This window comes from Uloborus diversus, chromosome 9, assembly GCF_026930045.1.
Source record: "Uloborus diversus isolate 005 chromosome 9, Udiv.v.3.1, whole genome shotgun sequence".
Lineage (NCBI taxonomy): Eukaryota > Metazoa > Arthropoda > Arachnida > Araneae > Uloboridae > Uloborus > Uloborus diversus.
The window spans coordinates 157373759-157392353 of record NC_072739.1 but is presented as its reverse complement, the minus strand read 5'-3'; the positions used below and the strand labels follow the sequence as shown (position 1 = coordinate 157392353).

The window sequence follows — 18595 nt, the reverse complement described above, 5'->3', positions numbered from 1 at the left end:
AAAGATAATTTAAAGTTTATTGAACATTCAAATACAATACCGTGTTCTTAAATTTCATATGTGATAAACCCACCGATTACAGGAGAAAAATAAAAATATACAAAGAAGTTTTACACACACACTTAGGTTTAAAAAACTATGCATGGATGGTGATGAAATGGTTATACAAGAGCTTAAAAGATTTTAAGCTCGCTCTCCACGGATACGCCGAGCCAGCTGAATGTCTTTTGGCATAATTGTCACACGCTTGGCATGAATGGCGCAAAGATTGGTGTCTTCAAACAAACCCACAAGGTAAGCTTCACTTGCCTCCTAAAAAAAGTGGAACAATTATTGTAATATTACATGAATCTATGATCAGAAGAGTAATTTAAAAATGATTTCATTGTTCAACAAGAAATAGCATCACTGCATAGCTCTGTCAACAAAAATTGGTTCTGCCAACGCAACATTAAGGCACCACCTAACTCACCAGACATTAATGCCATTGGAAACTTATGGTGTATAGTGAAGAAAAAACTGAGAAAATCCTTCTTAAAGTAAAACTGAATTACTGGCATATAGTCCATTTGGGCTAATACTGATCAAAATGTTTGTGAAACCTTACATCATCGGCACCATGCTTATCTAATGAATGTGAAAAATTGCAGTTTTCCAAGTTCAATGTTTGCCTTAATGTAGTACTTAACAAGAAGTTCTGTCTAGAACTAGACGAGCCTACTTACCCGTATACCCATACTACTTTCTAGTACCTGATCAATATTCTCAAAAATAGCTAAAATCGTAAATTTTTTTCAAACATATTTTTAAAATACTTTAAGCTGATTTCTAGGAATAAAATTTTCCTCACTCTAAAAAATTAGATGCGTAAAATAAATAAATAAATAAATAAATAAAAAAGTTAAAAAAAATGGAACAAATAAAATAGCAACTTTTAATCAAAGCAGCTAATACACTTTTTTCCATTAAAAAAATCTTTAACAGCTTTCAAAACAAAAAAATAATAATTAAAATTAAAAAGCTCATTAAAATAAATACATCATATAAAAAAAAATAGTTTCTTTTTCCCGGTTGCCAAAAAGTTTTTTAAATGAATTAATGCACTTACCAAAATAAATAAAAACAATAAAATGTCAACTTTAAGAAATAATTTTCATAGTCAAAAAGAAAAAAAAATCGTCTGCGCATAACTCTATGTAGAAACATAAATGACTTCGAGTTTATTCGCCGAAAACTGAATACCTAAATTAAAACTTTAGCGTTAAAATAAAAACAAGTCAAATTAACAATAATTATTTCACAGTCAAAACCATAGCTGCGGAGTCGGAGTCAATCTCATTTTGGGGTAAAGAAGTCGGAGTTGAATATCTAAGAATCGGAGCCAGTCATTTGCCCTTCGTGTATAAATTTTTGCCAAAGCTACAAAGTCAGAGTCGAAGTCGGAGTCCGATTAATTATCGGGCACAGGAGTCTGACTCAAGTGCCCCTACATTCTCGGAGTTTGGCGTCAAGAGCTATTTCCAACAAAGAAAATTGTTCAAATCAAAAACATATTTTATATACAAGTTTTTCATCAAAATCTTTTTCCTACAAAGTTTGTTTGAAGCAAATTCGCCTCACAGTTCGGAATTGCCTTGGATTTCCCTGTAGGCGCTAATGTTAAGTTTTTTTGAACTGTTCAAAATTGAACAAAAAATAGTTCAAATCAAAAAGTGAAATATCGGAATGAGGTATTCTCGCCGAGATCTTTCAAACAAAAAAAAGTTTGTTCTAATCGGACTATTCATTCGAAAGTTATTAGGGGGGGGGGGGGGGGACAGACAGACCGACAGACATTTTCCCTCATCTCAATACCCTACTTTCCAATTTTTTAATTTTTCGATATTTAATTATTTTGTTTATTTTTGACTTTTTTTTTTTGTTTTTCGCGATATTTTTAAGATGCATTAGGCCTTCCTTCATGCTTTTTTCTTCTTTTTCTGACTTTTACTGGGAAAGTACGCTAAAAAGAGCTACTGGTTATAATTTTAATAAAGTTCTTTTTCACTGTGAAAGTTATCGATAAAAAATGAAACATAGAAAATAATCAAACGCATCAGGAGGGAAAAAAATATATTCAGGATTTCGGCTCTCCTGAAAAGTGCAAACTTTTACATTTGTTTGTTTAGAAAAATAATACAGCATTTTTAAAGCTAAAGAAAATGCTGCAATGCTAGTAATTACCATTTAATTCAGAGTCATAAGGTGGTAATAGTTTTGCATAGAATAAAAATATATATATATATTGATCTGATTTTTAACTCATATGCTGATGCATTTCAGAAACCTATTGTAATAACCTAATTTGTTGTTCCGTAATTAGTAATTGTCAAAATCTTAAACCTAAACATTGAAAAAATAAGAAATTTAGTGGAAAACAATTTCTATTTCATTACTTTCTTGCCTTTTTTAATTATTCAAATATTCTGACTACAAGGAAAATTAACATTAGATAACATTGATCTATAAATCAAGGAATGCATGAAAATAATCTAAATTTAAATATTATAAATAAAGCATAGTCCCTAAAAGGCATTTTTGCATGCAAATGCCTTGGCATTTGTAATCATGCCGATGCAAATTGTAAAAATAGCTTAACACTAGAATATTTAAATGACAAGAGAAAAAAAATCAACTAAAAAAATTCCAAGAACACTTAGAGTAGGCATAAAATTGTGCTTAAACCTGCACTTTTTTTTGTACCCTTGATAAACGATGCAATCAGAGCAAGAAAGGAAAACGTATAAAATTATGAAAACAGAAAACATTCATTTAACTCTGCTCAAAAAAATTGAATGACAAATTTTCACCCTTCAAAGAACTTTTTTTCATCTCAATATAATAAAAGAAGTCTCATAAATGAATGGTGGAAAAATCAAATAAACATTTAATTTTTATGACATTATTAAAAAGTATCATCATTAAAATATGTTAACCGGTTATAAGCAGTTTCTGCCACTGGCACGGCAAAAACTAGTTTCTGCCGGCAGGAAGCCAACCCTGAAAATGCATGATTTTAATTTCACTTTCATTTATCATAGATAAATATGATTATGAGGAAATTAATTCGAAAGAATTTATTCTTGGTTATTTGTTACTAATAATGTCTGATCTATCACAATAAATTATTTCTTTGATTATTTATACCAAGACCTTATTAGGTATTTTATTTTTTATAATAGTTAAAGATTCTCAAACAATATTTTACTTTTAATTACTTTATCAATTACGAAGAAATTAGGTACAAGTCTGAATATTAAATTTTCCTAAACAATTAATTCAAAAATCTTCATGATTTCCCTAAAATAAAATTGCTTTTCTTACAAATAGTAAAAGCCTAATATACCTGGTTTAAACAAAAAAGATTTTATACCAACCCTGGTGGCTTCAAACCAAGATAATATAGACGAGCATTCGAATGCTGTTTGTAGAAAGTAGATACCTTTTAAATATATTTCTGTAACATCCAAGGTCTAAAAATATGTTATTTTCGAAAATATCCGATATCTTGATAGATAACCGATACATTCAATTATCAAAATAGTAAATGCATCCTCAAATCACTCTATTTTCTTATATAGTTATACAATATGTAGACTTCTCTAGAAAATTAATTTTTAAAAATTCACTACTTGTTGCACATTTTATGTTACTTTCAATTGTTTACATTGAGTTAAACATTCAATTCTGTTTTTGAAAGTTTACGTCTACCTCCATTCCCAGCAGCAAAAACTTTCTAACCAGTCTGCGACACTATTTTGGGCAGTCGAAAACAATCTGCAACATTATTATTAGTTTTATTTTTAGTTTTCATAAAATACACTAGTCCCTTGTATAGTTCAAGTTTTAAGAAATTTTACAACTTTTGTGGCCCAAAAAATTTAGTGGCCACAACTGTCACCAAGTTTTAAAGTATAAAAGAGGGGGGGGGGAGCAGTTTTCACTACTTTCACGCACTATGAAAAATAATTATTCAATATATTTATTTAAATTTGGAAAATTTAAGTTAAAATAGGTTTTTGGATTTTTTTTCAGAAAATGAATAAATAAATTAGTAAATAAGAAGTTGGCAGGAAACTGCATTTTAGATGAATGTTTTAGTTTATAGCAAAGCCTTCAAAGCAATGACGATCAAATACAAATAATAATTTACAGTTTACATGAATATAATTTTAAAACAAACATGATTTATTTTACATTTTATGTTATCTTCAATAGTTTGTGTTGAGGTAAACATCCAATTCTGTTTTTGGAAAGTTAGGCAAGTAATAGTCTCATCTATTTCCATCTTGCGAATGACCAAACATGGTGTAAAAAAAAAAAAGATGAAACAGTTTTTATCACATTAGCCTCTAAAGCAATAATGATAAGATAGCATTCTAAGGATAAAATTTTGCATTTTTAAAGACAATAAGAATAATTCAAAAAAAATGGCACATTTTGCTTTATTTTCAACAGTTTGCATTGCAATAAGCATCCAATTCCGCTTATGAAAACGCATGCACTTAAAGAGTATTTATTGCAAACTAAAATCTCAGGAATGACCAACATGGCAGCTATGCCGAAAATTAAGATATAAATTTCTGAATGTGTTGCAAAAAATTTAAAAATAAAAATCGAGGATAAGATGAAATTTTAAATTTTTCATTTCGGAAGGAGAATTAGTTTTAAAAATAAAAAACGATTTGCTGCACATTTTGAGTTATTTTCATTAGTCTGCTTTTTCAATCTGCTTTTTTTCCCTGAAAACTTTGGCACTCTTAAGCATCTTATCAACTTTCGATTCTGTTAATGACCAAATATGGCAACTATGTTTTTAGCTGAAATGCTGAAGTATCCATCGCCTTCCCGGTCAAAAAACAATCTCCAAATGATCTTTGCCAATTTGTATTTTTCTTTCTTTTTGAGCAATCACATTGCTTATTGTTCTCACTTGCCACTCCTCTAGCGAAAAACATCTCCAGGTTGTTGTGTCCATATCCCACACACGTATACATACATACAAATACCCACACAGACACAAATACACACGCCTACATACACACTCGTGATTGCAAAAAACATAATTTGAATTTGAGGTGTCAAAATTCAAATTATTTTTTTTCTTTCTTTTTGTTCTTGGGTAAAAGAGTCTCGCAGTTTCCGCTACCGAGCTTCGATCATGCAAACGACCAAATATGGCGACTAAGTGAAAAATTTAAGATAAGTAGATTTTTGAATTTGTAGCGTAAAAGTAGCTGTAAAAAAATATTAATCCTTAAAAAACTACAATTAAGACAAACTAGTCAGTTTTAGCACATAAGCTTCAAATCAATTAGAACCAAAAAAAAAAAAAAGTTCTGAAGATAAAATTTTTGCATTTTTTCCCGAAAATCATCATCTGGGGGTGGGGGGGAGGCACATTTTGCGTTGTTTTCAATAGTTTGCATTGCAATAAACATCCAGTGCCATTTCGGAACTTAGGCACTTAAAAAGTCTTGTGTACTTCCATCTTGGGAATGACCAAGTATGGTGACTATGCCCAAAAAAAAAAGACCTTTTTAATTTGTAGCATGAAAACAATTTGAATTTACAATTCAGCTGAAAAGTTTTCAGCACATTTGCATCCAAGGCAATAAGAGTAAGATTAAGTTTTAAGAACAAAATTTGTCATTTTTCAAGAAAAGTATTTAAAATAATAATAAAATTCAAAAAAAAAAAAATGAATTTTGACATCTGGAATTCGAATTATGTTTTTCGCAATCACAAGTGTCTGTGTATGTAGGCGTGTGTGTTTAGGCATGAGTATGTAGGGTAGGATTGCTTAAAAAAAAGAGCACATATTGTATTATTTGCAACTAAAGAAACGTCCAATTCTGCTTTGAGTTTGGAAATTTAGGCACTTAAGGATCGTGTCTACTTCTATCTTGTGAATGATGGCGACTGCGTTTCACACGTAGCTGAAGAGACTTTTTAATCAAAAAAAAAAAAAAAGATTTTCCCTGATCGATCCTCCTATCTTTAGGCCTGTGCTTCCGAAGCAATAAATTGTCATCTTCCTCGTTGAGTGTGTGCATAATTCCTGTTCACCCGAGGAATTTTTCTTGGGAACTATTGAGGGTCAAAAATGGCACTGCGGAAGTTTTTTTTTTTTTTTTTTTTGGGGGGGGGGGGGGGTTGCCTCTTATCGCTAGCATCATTTTGCCTCAAAATTTTTGCAATTTTTTTAAGGAAACATCGATATAAATGAAGATTAGATCTCATAGAACAAAATTTTTTAGGGGGCAAATTTGAAAATTACCAGACTTTTTTACCTGTGTCATTTTCTCTGACAATTCCAGGTTTTTCTGGAGCGTACGAACCTTGTCCATGTGTACGGATAGATACCAAGATACCCTTATTTATTTTTACTAAACATACAACAATTACTGAAATATCTTTGGCTTGAAATACCTGCAAAGCTCCAATAGCAGCACTCTGAAAACGAAGATCTGTTTTGAAGTCTTGGGCAATTTCTCGCACAAGACGCTGGAAAGGCAATTTACGAATAAGCAATTCAGTCGATTTCTGGTAACGCCTGATTTCACGCAGGGCTACTGTTCCGGGCCTATAACGATGGGGTTTCTTTACTCCACCTGTAGATGGTGCACTTTTTCGTGCAGCTTTAGTTGCCAATTGCTTTCGAGGTGCCTTTCCTCCAGTAGACTTTCTTGCAGTTTGTTTAGTACGTGCCATCTTTACCTCGAATCAACTCTCTAAAAGAAAATTCTTTAGATAAGTTAAATATTAAAATTAGACGCATTGGGCTAAATATGTTAAAATATTTAACATATCGATAGGAACAAATAGAAAAAAAAAGGTTGAAACAAGCAGATTTGTTGCATGCTAACCACAGTTGGGTTTTTGACCTCAAACACCAGTTTTTGAAAACGAAAGATGTCAAACTATCTAACTAATCTAATGAAAAATGTCGAAAACGTCAAAAATCTGTTGAAAATTGGAATACAACCCTTATTGACATTTTTTAGAAATGTATGAGATTTCTTATCCTGAAACATGATTCCATCACAATTTATTTTTCTTATTTATGAGTAGAGTAAAAATTAAATTAAAAAATTTCATTAAAATAAAATTGATTCCTTAAAATTAAATTGTATGCTGCAAAAAATTACAAACATTAGAAATCACAAAGCCTGCTAACAATTAGTTACAAGTAAAGTTATCTAAAAACCTTTCTATGTAATTACTTATATAATATCCTTTCTCTTTAGAGTAAAAGCAAAACTAAATCAATTAGCAGGAATGATTAATTATAAGTCAGCTAAACACTTAATGATTTTTCTTTCCTTTTGTAAATCTAGAAGTGAAAAAATCTTTCTAGAAGAAAATGATTGTCTTCCATCAAAAGGTACGGGTCTTAATCGAGTTCCATCTCCAGCAAAATTATACAGATAACTATGTAGTAAAAAACTACTCTTAAGGCTCTTCTAAACCTCTCCGTAAAATCAGATTCGACGAAAACACGAAATCTGTGGCAACACAGGGGGTGTATTTGGGAGGGTCTAACTCGATTTTTTTGCACTGCTAATTGGTCAGATTTCATGATGGACAACGTCAATCATTGAGTTGTTGAAAGGACAGTCGTAAATCTAAGCTGTCCCCATCGGTACTTTACGGTCGGACGAGAGCAGAGAGCGAGCTAAGAAGGATTCTGTTCCAAAACATGTCCCCCATCCCCTCCGGCCTGTTTCCCACCACGACAACAGATCGGGTAGAAGGGTGTAGTATGAGGATGAAGAAAAAAGAATCCAATTCTCCTATTCTATTCTACCACCCTTCTCACTTTTACTTGAAAACTTTGGAACCGCGGGACAATTCTACACATTTACTCTTCGAATCGAATTCTGTATTTGTTTTGCAATTCATGGGCGGCATAATCTTCGTTTTTTTTTTATTTGTTTTATATTTATTCGTTCAGTTCATTCATTTATGTATTTTTCAATATATAATTGAGGGGGAGAGGGCGAGCGGAACACTGATGATCTTTATAACTTTATCGATAAAAGATTGCTTTACTTTTTACAGAAATTTCTGAAACTATTCTTGAAAAGAAAAGCAAATTAATCATAGAAAAATGTCGAAGAATTTCTGCGGATGTCGGTGTGAGCATAAGATAAAAACATTTGGTAGTTGTGTAGTTAGGTTTGCTGATAGCTAGTTTGATGAATGTTACAATTAATAAAAAGGCATAAATAGTAAATCTTTCGAAAACAATCGCGCCCTGTATAAGGATTTTCTGTGCAGTTTTCAATTAGAAAATTATGCTTTTGTTTTGTCTATGAATTTTCTGCGCATCAAAAGAGGAAATAAAGAAACTGACGAATCTGCATGTTGGCACGATAGAAAACAGGAAAAGAAAAAAAAATGCTGTTGTCTTGTTAGTGATCAGAAGGATACCATATTACCAGTGGCGCACATGAATTTTTTAAAGGGAGGGTCCAAGGTCGAAAGTCTCATTCCATTATTACGCCGTCAAACATATTGACTTGATTTTATCGATTCCCGAGAACAAAAAACAGTAAAAAATAAGCTAATGAATAAATAATTAGCATTAAGTAAAGAAATAACCAGAAATTAAATAATTTACGCTTTTATTTTTCTCATAATAAAAAAATGAATTCAAGTTCTCAGGATCTCATTTCAATTTGTAATCACAAAACTAAAAACATACTTATTACTGTGTATTCATTTATAATCCCCATTCTTCTTCTCATAGGCTAAGTGCACAATATTTTAAAAAATCTCTTAACATGCGGGTTTTATTTTTTCACTTATTAAAACAGAAGTTATTGTAACCTTTGTTTGAAATTATTTCACGCACAAAACATAGAATCGTAATCGATCGGGGAAAAAAGCAAGACATATGGGAGGGGTCCTGACCCCCTGGACCCTAGTGTGCGCCACTGATAAATACCCACTAAGGTTTTCATTATTTATACACGTGTACTAAATAATTAGAATGAAATGACACCTCTCACTAATGCTAAAAGCAAATTATTGCAGAGCTTAGTATTTTTGACAGTTGCATGCAGAATCAACGCTTGATTTAAATCTGAGGAAAGCCATGTTACTGCGTACAAAAGCCCTTTATCACGCTCTGAATGCAAATTGGGAATTTTACTGTTGTTTTTCTTGGATAAAAGCCTACTTCAATTCAAACTTTCGTCGATGTGCCTATTCATCAACATTTTAAGATAATTTCAATTCATTGAGCGTATTGTTAAAAGAATAAAAATTATATGTTCACAAATTTTACCAATGCATATAATAAAACGTAAGTAATTGAACTCTAATGGTTTAAACATACTTCGAAAGAATGAATGAAGTGTAAGAAAGCGTACAGTGGTTCAAAATAGTCAGCAAGTGGTATTTAGGAATTTCCGTATCATAAAAATTTGATTTCTTGATCTTGAGGCAAAGAATGTTTTTTTCTTTAAGTTTGACACTCTCTGTTATTTAAACATTTTGTTCACATAGTAGGAAATAAATAAAATTCCTTATGAAAATAGAGTGGCGTTAAACAATATGAGTAGCACAGTATACAAATGAAAAACGTTATCTATCATGAAAGCGTCTCGAAAAATATTTACGTGTACCAACAACTACGCTGTTGTAAAAAGATTGCCATCAATCATGAAACGAGAAAAAAAAATCCTAAAAAAAGGAAGGAACATGGTTTTGTTAATATTTTCGAAAAATATTTTCGTTTAGAGTTGAAAACTGTCATATGACAAAAAGAAAAAAAAAATGCATCGATTCAATGAATCAAATGTATGATCATGTTCAATATCGAGAATTATAGGAAAAAATAGATTGCAAAAGACACAAAATTAAATAAGCATTATTCGAAAGGAGAGACAGTGAGGCACTCAATTTATGTGCCGAATTAATTATCACTATGAGGAACTTTCTTGTTCCCAGTCTCATTCGCTGTACGCAAAAGAGAAGACTTGTTTATCCAAAGTGGAGAAACAAAGTGCAAAAGGTGAGAAAAAATTATACATGAAATCAAATGAATTGATATCGTTCCATCTTCAGTATTGGAGGCAAACAAAATAATATGAAAATTCAAAAAAAAAAAAAAAAAAAAAATGAGCAAGGAAAAATAGTACTGTGGCCCTAAATTACTGTGACAGTATCACCATACTAAACTTTCTTGTTCGTAGCCTCATTTCTTTTCATGCAGTCACGATGATTGTCAAATTCGGATTGCAAAAATAAACTTTATGTAACATGAAAAGATTTCGGAAAATGCATTGTAAATTGTGAATAGAGTTCTTTGATTGTGAGCATGCGCAAATGATCAAGACGAAAGTTCAACTAATGATACTTCTTGAAATATGGAGAATGTTTTTGATATGAAGTGCTGCTGGCGTCATTGCTTTCTGGATTCTTTGAAAAAAATACTTTCAATTAGTGTTTTAAAGAGCCATTTGGGCGGAAAAAAGCATCACTTTATACATGAAATTGAATGAAGCAAATATGACCTTGTTCCATCTTGAGTATTGGAGGCAAACAAAATAATATGAAAATTCAAAAAAAAAAAAAAGAGCAGGAAAGTACTGTAGCCCTAAATTACTGTGATAGTATCACCACATTGACCTTTCTTGTTCGTAGTTTCATTTCTTTTTCATGCAGTCACGATGATTGACAAATTCGCCCTGCAAAATTCGTATTGCTTTCTTGATTCTTAGAAAAAATATACTTTCAACTGGGGTTTTAAAGAGCCATTTGGGCGGAAAAAAAAGCACCAATTTATTCATAAAATTGAAGGAACCGAATATGATCCTGTTCCATGTTGAGTGTTGGAGGCAAACAAAATAATATGAAAATTTAAAAAAAAAAAATGATCGGAGAAAAAAGGTTGTGAGGTACAAGGGCGGATTCAGGGGAGGGTCAAAGGGTCAGCCGACCCCCTGTGAGAAGAATGTCATTATGATTATTATTAAACTTCAATTCTTTACATCCGAAAAAATAGTACATGGAATCAATGTCAAATTTTTTTTTTTTTTTTTTTTTGCTCGGTTCTGTAAGGTAGTTCTTTTTAGCGCGTCATAATTCAAAGAATTGACTGGATTTGTTTACTGAGGCATTGCTATTTTGATTTCTTTGTTCATTTTCAAAAGCGCAAATTTCTCTAATGAGCTTAACTTTTTCCCCAGTTCTCCTCCCCCTCAAACCACATGTTGTGCGTGTTATGGGTGCTTTTTATTACTATTTATAGATGTTATCTCATATAACCAAAGCTTACGGTGACATGACCAGCATATCTGCCGAAAAAAATGTGACTTTTGATGAAAGTTTGAGGGAATATGATCCATGGCCCAGGCTGTGGCATTGAAAATTTAGGGGGAGGGGAGGTAATTTGAATGGGTTTTGATTTGGGGGGGAGGGGAGTGCTTCGTAGCATATGAGGCGGTACACTCTCCTGCATGGAATGATGGGCAACCCTGATTAACTGCTACTTTTTTACGTAGGAATAATAACGATATCCATTGAAACTTGACCCCCCTTACAAAAAGTTCTGGATCCGCCCCTGTTGATGTACTAAATCATACTTGCTGATGACAGTATCACCGTACTGAGCTTTCATGTTCGCAGTCTCATTTCTTTTTCATGCAGTCACGATGATTGACAAATTCGCATTGCAAAAATAAACTTTATATAACCTGAAAAGAGTTTGGAAAATGCATTGTAAATTGTGAATAGAGTTCTTTGATTGTGAGCATGCGCAAATGATCAAGACGAAAGTTCAACTGATGATACTTCTTGTACTAGCGAGAATTATTTTGATATGAAGTGCTGCAGGCGTCATTGCTTTGTTGATTCTTTGAAAAAATACTTCCACTTGAGGTTTTAAATAGCTATCTGGCGGAAAAGCATCATTTTATACATGAAATTGATTGAATCAAATATGATCCTGTTCCACCTTGAGTATTGGAGGAAAACAAAATAATATGAAAATTTCAAAAACATTGATCGTAGAAAAAAGGTTGTGAGGTACTAAATTACTTGCTGATGGCTGTATCACCACACTCGACTTTCCTTGTTCGCAGTCTTATTTCTTTTTCACGCAGTTGCGAAGATAGACAAATTCGCTTTGCAAAAATCGACTTTATGTAACATCAAAAGAGTTCGGAAAATGCATTGTAAATTGTGAATAGAGTTCTTTGATTGTGAGCCTGCGCAAATGATCAAGACGAAAATAAAAGTAATGATAATTATTGAAATATGTACAATCTTTAAAGGAGAAGCATTTTGATACGAGGTGCTGACTTTGATGATTCTTCGAAAAAAAACTTTCACCTGTGGCTCTAAAGTCACAGGGGAGGAAAAAATGCATGAAATTGTGTATGTATATATATATATATATATATATATATATATATATATATATATATATATATATACATACATACATACATACATACATACATACATACATACATATATATATATATTGGATTAATCAAATGTGATCCCTTTCCATTTTGAGTATAGGAGGAACACAAAATAATATGAAAATTTAAAAAAACAATTATCTGGGAAAAAGATAGATACTAGCTGATGAGAGTATTACCATAGTGAACTTTCTTGTTCGCAGTCTCCTTCTTTCCTTTTTTTTCACACAATTATAATGACTGATAAATTGATATTGTAAATAAAAAAAATAATAAAAAGAAAAACCTTTATCTAAAATGAAACATTAAAGAGTTCGAAAAAACCATTGTGAATTAAGAGAGTAGATCCATGGTCGCGCCGTCCTTATGTGCGAGGTCGTGAGGCGCACTACGGCGCCAGAGTCAAAACGGCGCCTTTCACTACCAATCAAAAATGTTCCAAATGGGGGGAATCTCTCCAACCAAAGAAGGAAAAAAAAGAACTTTTCATTATATCCAGTATCCAACAGGGCCCGCTCAGCCCAAAGTGATGTCCAGGCCCTGGCAAAATTTGGTGCCCCCTCTCACAGGAATATCTGCAATTTTTGTGTGTGGAAGTTTTCAAAAACGGGAAGAAATAAAGAAATTTACCCCCATTTTGGTGCTCCTAAAATTGTGGTGCCCAGGTCCATGGACCTACCAGACCGTGAGTTCATCAGGCCCTGATTATATATCCTATGGTGGCGGAGAAATTACACTGCTCACTGAAACAAGCAATCCTCTCGCTGCCTATCTAAAATGAAAAATTATTGCCATGTTGTGTGTCTAAACATGCTTTTCAAGAGTGCAATCTTTTACACTGAAATCACGTGATGCTAGTTAATGCATACATCAGCATTTTTCTTCTTCATGTGGAGGCGTGAATGCTGTTTAGGGTTGTACACGAAGCTGAACATATGAGGCGCGAGAAATTTTCTATTCTTCATTTTGGATCTTGAGGAGAATATGTTGTACTATAATTTGTGCAATATATCTCTTTGTGATGTTAAATTATTGCTCGCGGAAATTCGACTATTTCATTTTATCATACATAAAAATTATGGTAAGTGTATTTGCATATATTTTACTTGTGCGTAATATTTGTATATTGTAGACTACAATTTTGGCTAACTTTTTAGTTCCAAAAAGTAACGACTTGACCATAATTACTCGATTCCTCTCCCCCTCCTTTTTTTTTAACTATTTGTGTGTCAGAAAAAGAGCTTTGGACAATGTACTTGTTTTAGATATCATATTCAATGCCTTCCGTATTTTAGAATTGTTAATATTTAAAATATTTTCTTTTTCCTAAACGCATTAGCATATCAGAGGAACTACTGAACTCGAAATAAGTTCGAGATATGAAGTGAAACTGTAATCACACACGTGCACTGTAATCCAAAATTAAATACACATTTTTTTCAAAATCAATTAAATGACAAACGTATTTTTTTCTACGTCACATTGGTCTACAAAACGTCAATCCAGCTGTTACCTATATTTTCGCCGAAAGCCACTGCATAAAGGCGCTCAAAAGACATTTGCACAACGGCGTTGATCAGGCTTGGCGCGGACCTGAGTAGAGCTCTTTGATCTTGGTTATGCGCAAATGATTAAGACAAAAGTTCAAGCAATGACAATTCTTGAAATATGTATATGAATCTTCAAACGAGAAGACTCACATTTTTTCCCATTATAAGATGCAGTAATTTACACAGATTCTTTAAACAAAATAACTTCTACACTCAAACGGTGTACTTATATTAAAACAGCATTGAAAAATATATCACCTAAATAATTTCAAAAACTTATCGAGGAACTCGAAAAAAGAAAAAAAAAATGCGTTTTCTTTTTAGAACGGATGTCACCGTCGAGTCACATAGATACAAGACCAACACAAAAAACGACAAAGAATGAATGGTCATTAGTAGGGATCCAGTTTATTGCCTGGCGAGGCCTGTGGCGAGGCAGAGGGGAAAAGCGGAGAAGCAGCCAAAGACCCTGGGGGAGAAGAGAAAGTGGTCCCTCAAAGTGGGGTGTGGGGGGGAAATGGGTGTGGTCTGGTGGAAGGCGTGTCTTTCGCAGTTTTTCTCAATTTTTCGAAAATAAGGCTTTACTCCGTGAAGAATATCAATAGAACAAATTGTCTCAGAAACAAACTCAAAATATGTTTTTAATGAGAAATGTTCAATCTCTTGCGCTCCTTTTTCCGTTTTTCCATATCATTTTTCAAACGTGTGAAAATAGTCGTTTAAAGTTTTAAAATGTTATTAAAAAAATTTCAAAATAACTACAGAAAAAATAAAAAAGAGCATCTCTAGTTCTAAGTCATAGCCATCGTTTAAAACAAACCGCATGAAAATATTCCAGTAATTTCTCGTGTTATGCTTTGTATAGGTAGCAGATTTTCCCGTAGAGAAAGCATTAGCGTCGAAAACCAAGATGGACGGTATAGAAGAGCCTTAACACTAAAAATTAAAGCATTTTAAGCTAAATCTGCATCATATCCAGGAAATTTGCTCTTGGTTCAATATGTCTCTCCAACAATAACTTTAATAAGGTCTAAGAAAACCCAATATTGCTGTCAAATTTGTAAACTCATGGAGAGTTTACATTCAAGCCAACGTTGTTCAGCATTTATCGAGAAGATATAAACTTAAAAATAAACTTGGTATACAAAAGGCTACAAAATTGGTATTTTTCTACTGCATGCTCCAAGGGAAAAAATATTTAGAATGAGACTAAATAACATAACTGTTATTAAGTATATTAGTAAGTATACTAGATACGTTCCCACAAATTTTTTACAAACTGCTAACGTTAATTAAAAAATATTTTTTAAAGGGAATTAAGGGAATTAAAGCCTTCTAAAGTACATGTGTTAAAAAAATAATGTTTTTCACAGTTTTCCTTCTGTTTGTGAAAAGTAAGCACAAACTATGCTATTGTAAAAAAAATTAAATGATTTAAAGCATTTTTTAGGGGGGGGGGCTTCTTTAATATTTGAATATAAATTTAATAATTTTATTCAAGGGTGAGTTAGGCAAAATAATTATTTGCAGAAAATTTTCCAGTTAGGATTAGTTTGCAGAAAGCTTTCCAATTTATCCATTTATATCTAAGTCTGCTTACAACATTGGAAAATTAAAGGAATTAATAGTGATTAAGTTTAATTTTAGTTATTTATAATTACTTTCTATTCTATAATTATAATAGCTCTTTCATTTCTCTTTTTTCCACAGACAAGCTTCCTGTTGAATCAAAATTATGCTTGGGATTATACACTGAACATCTTTTTAGAATTCTAAAACTCCAAAAAACTCTAGTGTCTAAAATCAAAAACCATGTCAAAAAGGGGTTTTAACATGACAGTAAAAACTGCAGCTAAAAGAGGATAACACCTCCGACTGTAAAAAACTTGCCAACCTTTATGGTAAACCCTCCCATCCATCAAAGCAGAACACTATTAAATCTATGACGTACGACATAGAACAAATGCAAAATTACAACTCAGGAAGACGTTTGCAGTTGCTTCTGAAAATGTTATCGTTGACCTGCTTGGATCTGCTTTAAGGGGAGGTAGGGCACGTTGATCCACTTTTTTACTTATCATTTTTTATCTCATGAAAAAATTTAATGAGCATTCCCATTTTCGACAATAGTTTCAGCCAGGGTTGGGTTTTGGACTGTCCAAAACTGATTTAGGACAGGACAAGTGGTTTTTACTGTCCAAAAGTGTCCGAAACTGACCAAAACTATGCTAAAGCTAAAGGGGTATAATCTAATCAATTCGTATTTACTGCAAAATGGAAAAAAAAATCAAGAATTAAAAAAATTATACCTTGGAACGCTTTTTTGAGATATTTGTGGGATTTTCTGTTGAAATTAATCAAGTTTTCAAAAATTAAGATTTACTCTTATTGTACATGTATTTTTTAAATGAAAAAGGTTTTCCGATTTTTTTTTTCGATTTGGTTGTCAAAATAAATGCAATAATAAAAAGCAATGATAATAATTATGTCTAAGCAGTGAGTAAATACATGAATAAAATTTTTATAATCAATATCAGCTTGAAGTTAAGTATATAGAACATTAACATTTATTTTTACCTGTTAAAGGTCGTGAAAGCAAAAAATTATTTCGCTTTAATTAGTTCTCGAAATATGTCACGAAATTTACAACTAATTAAAAAAATGTATTTACGTAAATAATTGTACTACATTCTCATTATGTCAATTATTTACAGGAATAGAAAAATTCCAACTCGTAATAACTAAAACATCGCACAGTGCAATATTAATAGCAGACGAATTCGGCAAGTTGGTGATTAAAAAATAAAATAAATTTTTCCATCAAATACTGTGCAAACTTCCTGTGGACGAAAGCCGTACATCGTCCACCATATTGGCCCCTTATTACAACCAATTTCCAGAAGTTTTTTTCTTTTTTTGCTTTAATAGCTGCCTCTAAAAAAATGAGAAACTTAGCATCATTTACATTGATCTGCTGCGATTGACGGGAGCGGTTCGCCGACAGCACGCTCTGGAAAAAGTGAACAGTCGTTGCCACTTTTACACTAGCAAACCCGTAGGATATCTCTCCTTCTTCCTACTCCGTGACTTCATTAATGTTACTTTTTTTCATATACTTGGCAAAAAATGCATAGGGAACAGTTGGAAAAAGTTGGCCATATCAAAAGGGTAAGTGAAATTCATATAGTAGAAGTATAAAAACATAAATTTAAATTTTGGTGGAATGAAAACGTATAAACAAATTACATATAAACTTCTTTAATAAAAACCTAAATATATTTGAATAGTTTATACGGCCGTATAGTACTAAAAGTATAATTTTGTACCAAAACTTTTGTTCATTAGGCACTTGGCGATAAGTTACTGAAGAAATTTATTTCAAAAATACTGTAATCATCCAAAACTCTATTTTACTAAGTAACTTCCCGACTAGTGATCTAAATTCGGGAACATTCAAAGCGAAACTGGAGTACTGGCAGTAATCCATCAATTCTTAAACTTTTAATTTATATTTGTACTTTTACTTTCTATTAATATTTTCAAGTTAAGTGCACATTGCAGCACGTCTACTTCAAATTAAAAAAATCTAACACATTTTGTAATACGCTGCAGCAAATGTCAAAACACCTGATCTCTAAATTTCGGTCAAGGATTCTGGGAACAAATTCAACTCTTGTTATGATAACAAATCTTTGTCGCTTTTTACCCTTACTTAGTAAAACTACTTAAAAATTTGGTAGATTACTTTGCAATTTATGAAGACTCGGCTGAAGAGAAGACGTTAAATGTATTGTTTAAGCTACGGATTATATTCAAAAAAATGAAGTCAAAACTAAGCTCAATTAACAGCAAAATAACGAGATTTTAAATGGAAGATTAACTACCTCTTTATATTTCTACCTTGAAAATACAAAATAATAATACAAATAGGCTTAATAATAAACAAAAAAAGGGCGCCAAATACTGGAACCGTTGATTCCCATTAGAACATTTTGAAAATATAATTTTACAAAATGCAATAAACAACCTAAATATTTGGATAATAAAAAAAATTCTTTCAAAAAAAAACTTACTGAACAGGTTAAAGTGATAATTATAAAAAAAATACACAGACTTGCGACGCTGAACTACCAACAGTTTCAAGGATCACACAACCGACGCTAACAAAAAATGAGATTGGTCTTCGCAAACGCAACGCAATTTCCTTTTTCCTGAATGGAGTAGCCCTGTTGCCACACAAAAAAACCTTCCAAAATAGATGACGTCAGACTACATTTAGTGTATTTATTCCTTTTTCTTCACTTTGAGGCTCATTAAAAATATATCTGTGGTATTAAAAAAACGATACATGCTTGTATCATTCTTTAATACTCCGTTTCTGCTGCGTTTACAACATGGCAATATTTGCTTGCGTTTGACGAGATCAACTGGTAGCTACCGGTTGATTGATCACGTGATAACCAGTGACGTCAGCTAATGCTAAAGCACTGGAGGTGACGTCATTATTTGTCATGTGATGAACCTACCGGTAAGCTACCGGTCGCACATCGAAATTGGTTTCATTTT

The 18595-nt window shown here is 32.2% G+C and overlaps 1 protein-coding gene across 1 annotated transcript; it reads right to left on the bottom strand.

Annotated features, from left to right (window-relative positions):
* Positions 1-18249, bottom strand: LOC129230099 (histone H3.3A). Its single transcript, XM_054864496.1, has 3 exons — positions 18103-18249; positions 6472-6773; positions 1-312 (listed from the first exon to the last, which is right to left on the bottom strand). Exons 2-3 carry the CDS (start codon positions 6751-6753, stop codon positions 184-186), a joined length of 411 nt encoding a protein of 136 aa, XP_054720471.1. The 5' UTR covers positions 6754-6773; positions 18103-18249; the 3' UTR covers positions 1-183.
* Between the last annotated feature and the right edge of the window lie 346 nt (positions 18250-18595).

What these genes read in the sequence shown, in the direction of transcription:
- LOC129230099 (XM_054864496.1), bottom strand. Translation starts at nt 6,753, where the DNA reads ATGGCACGTACTAAACAAACTGCAAGAAAGTCTACTGGAGGAAAGGCA. An exon ending in CTGCTATTGGAGCTTTGCAG is followed by an intron (nt 313 to 6,471) that starts GTATTTCAAGCC and finishes CACTTTTTTTAG; the next exon opens with GAGGCAAGTGAAGCTTACCT.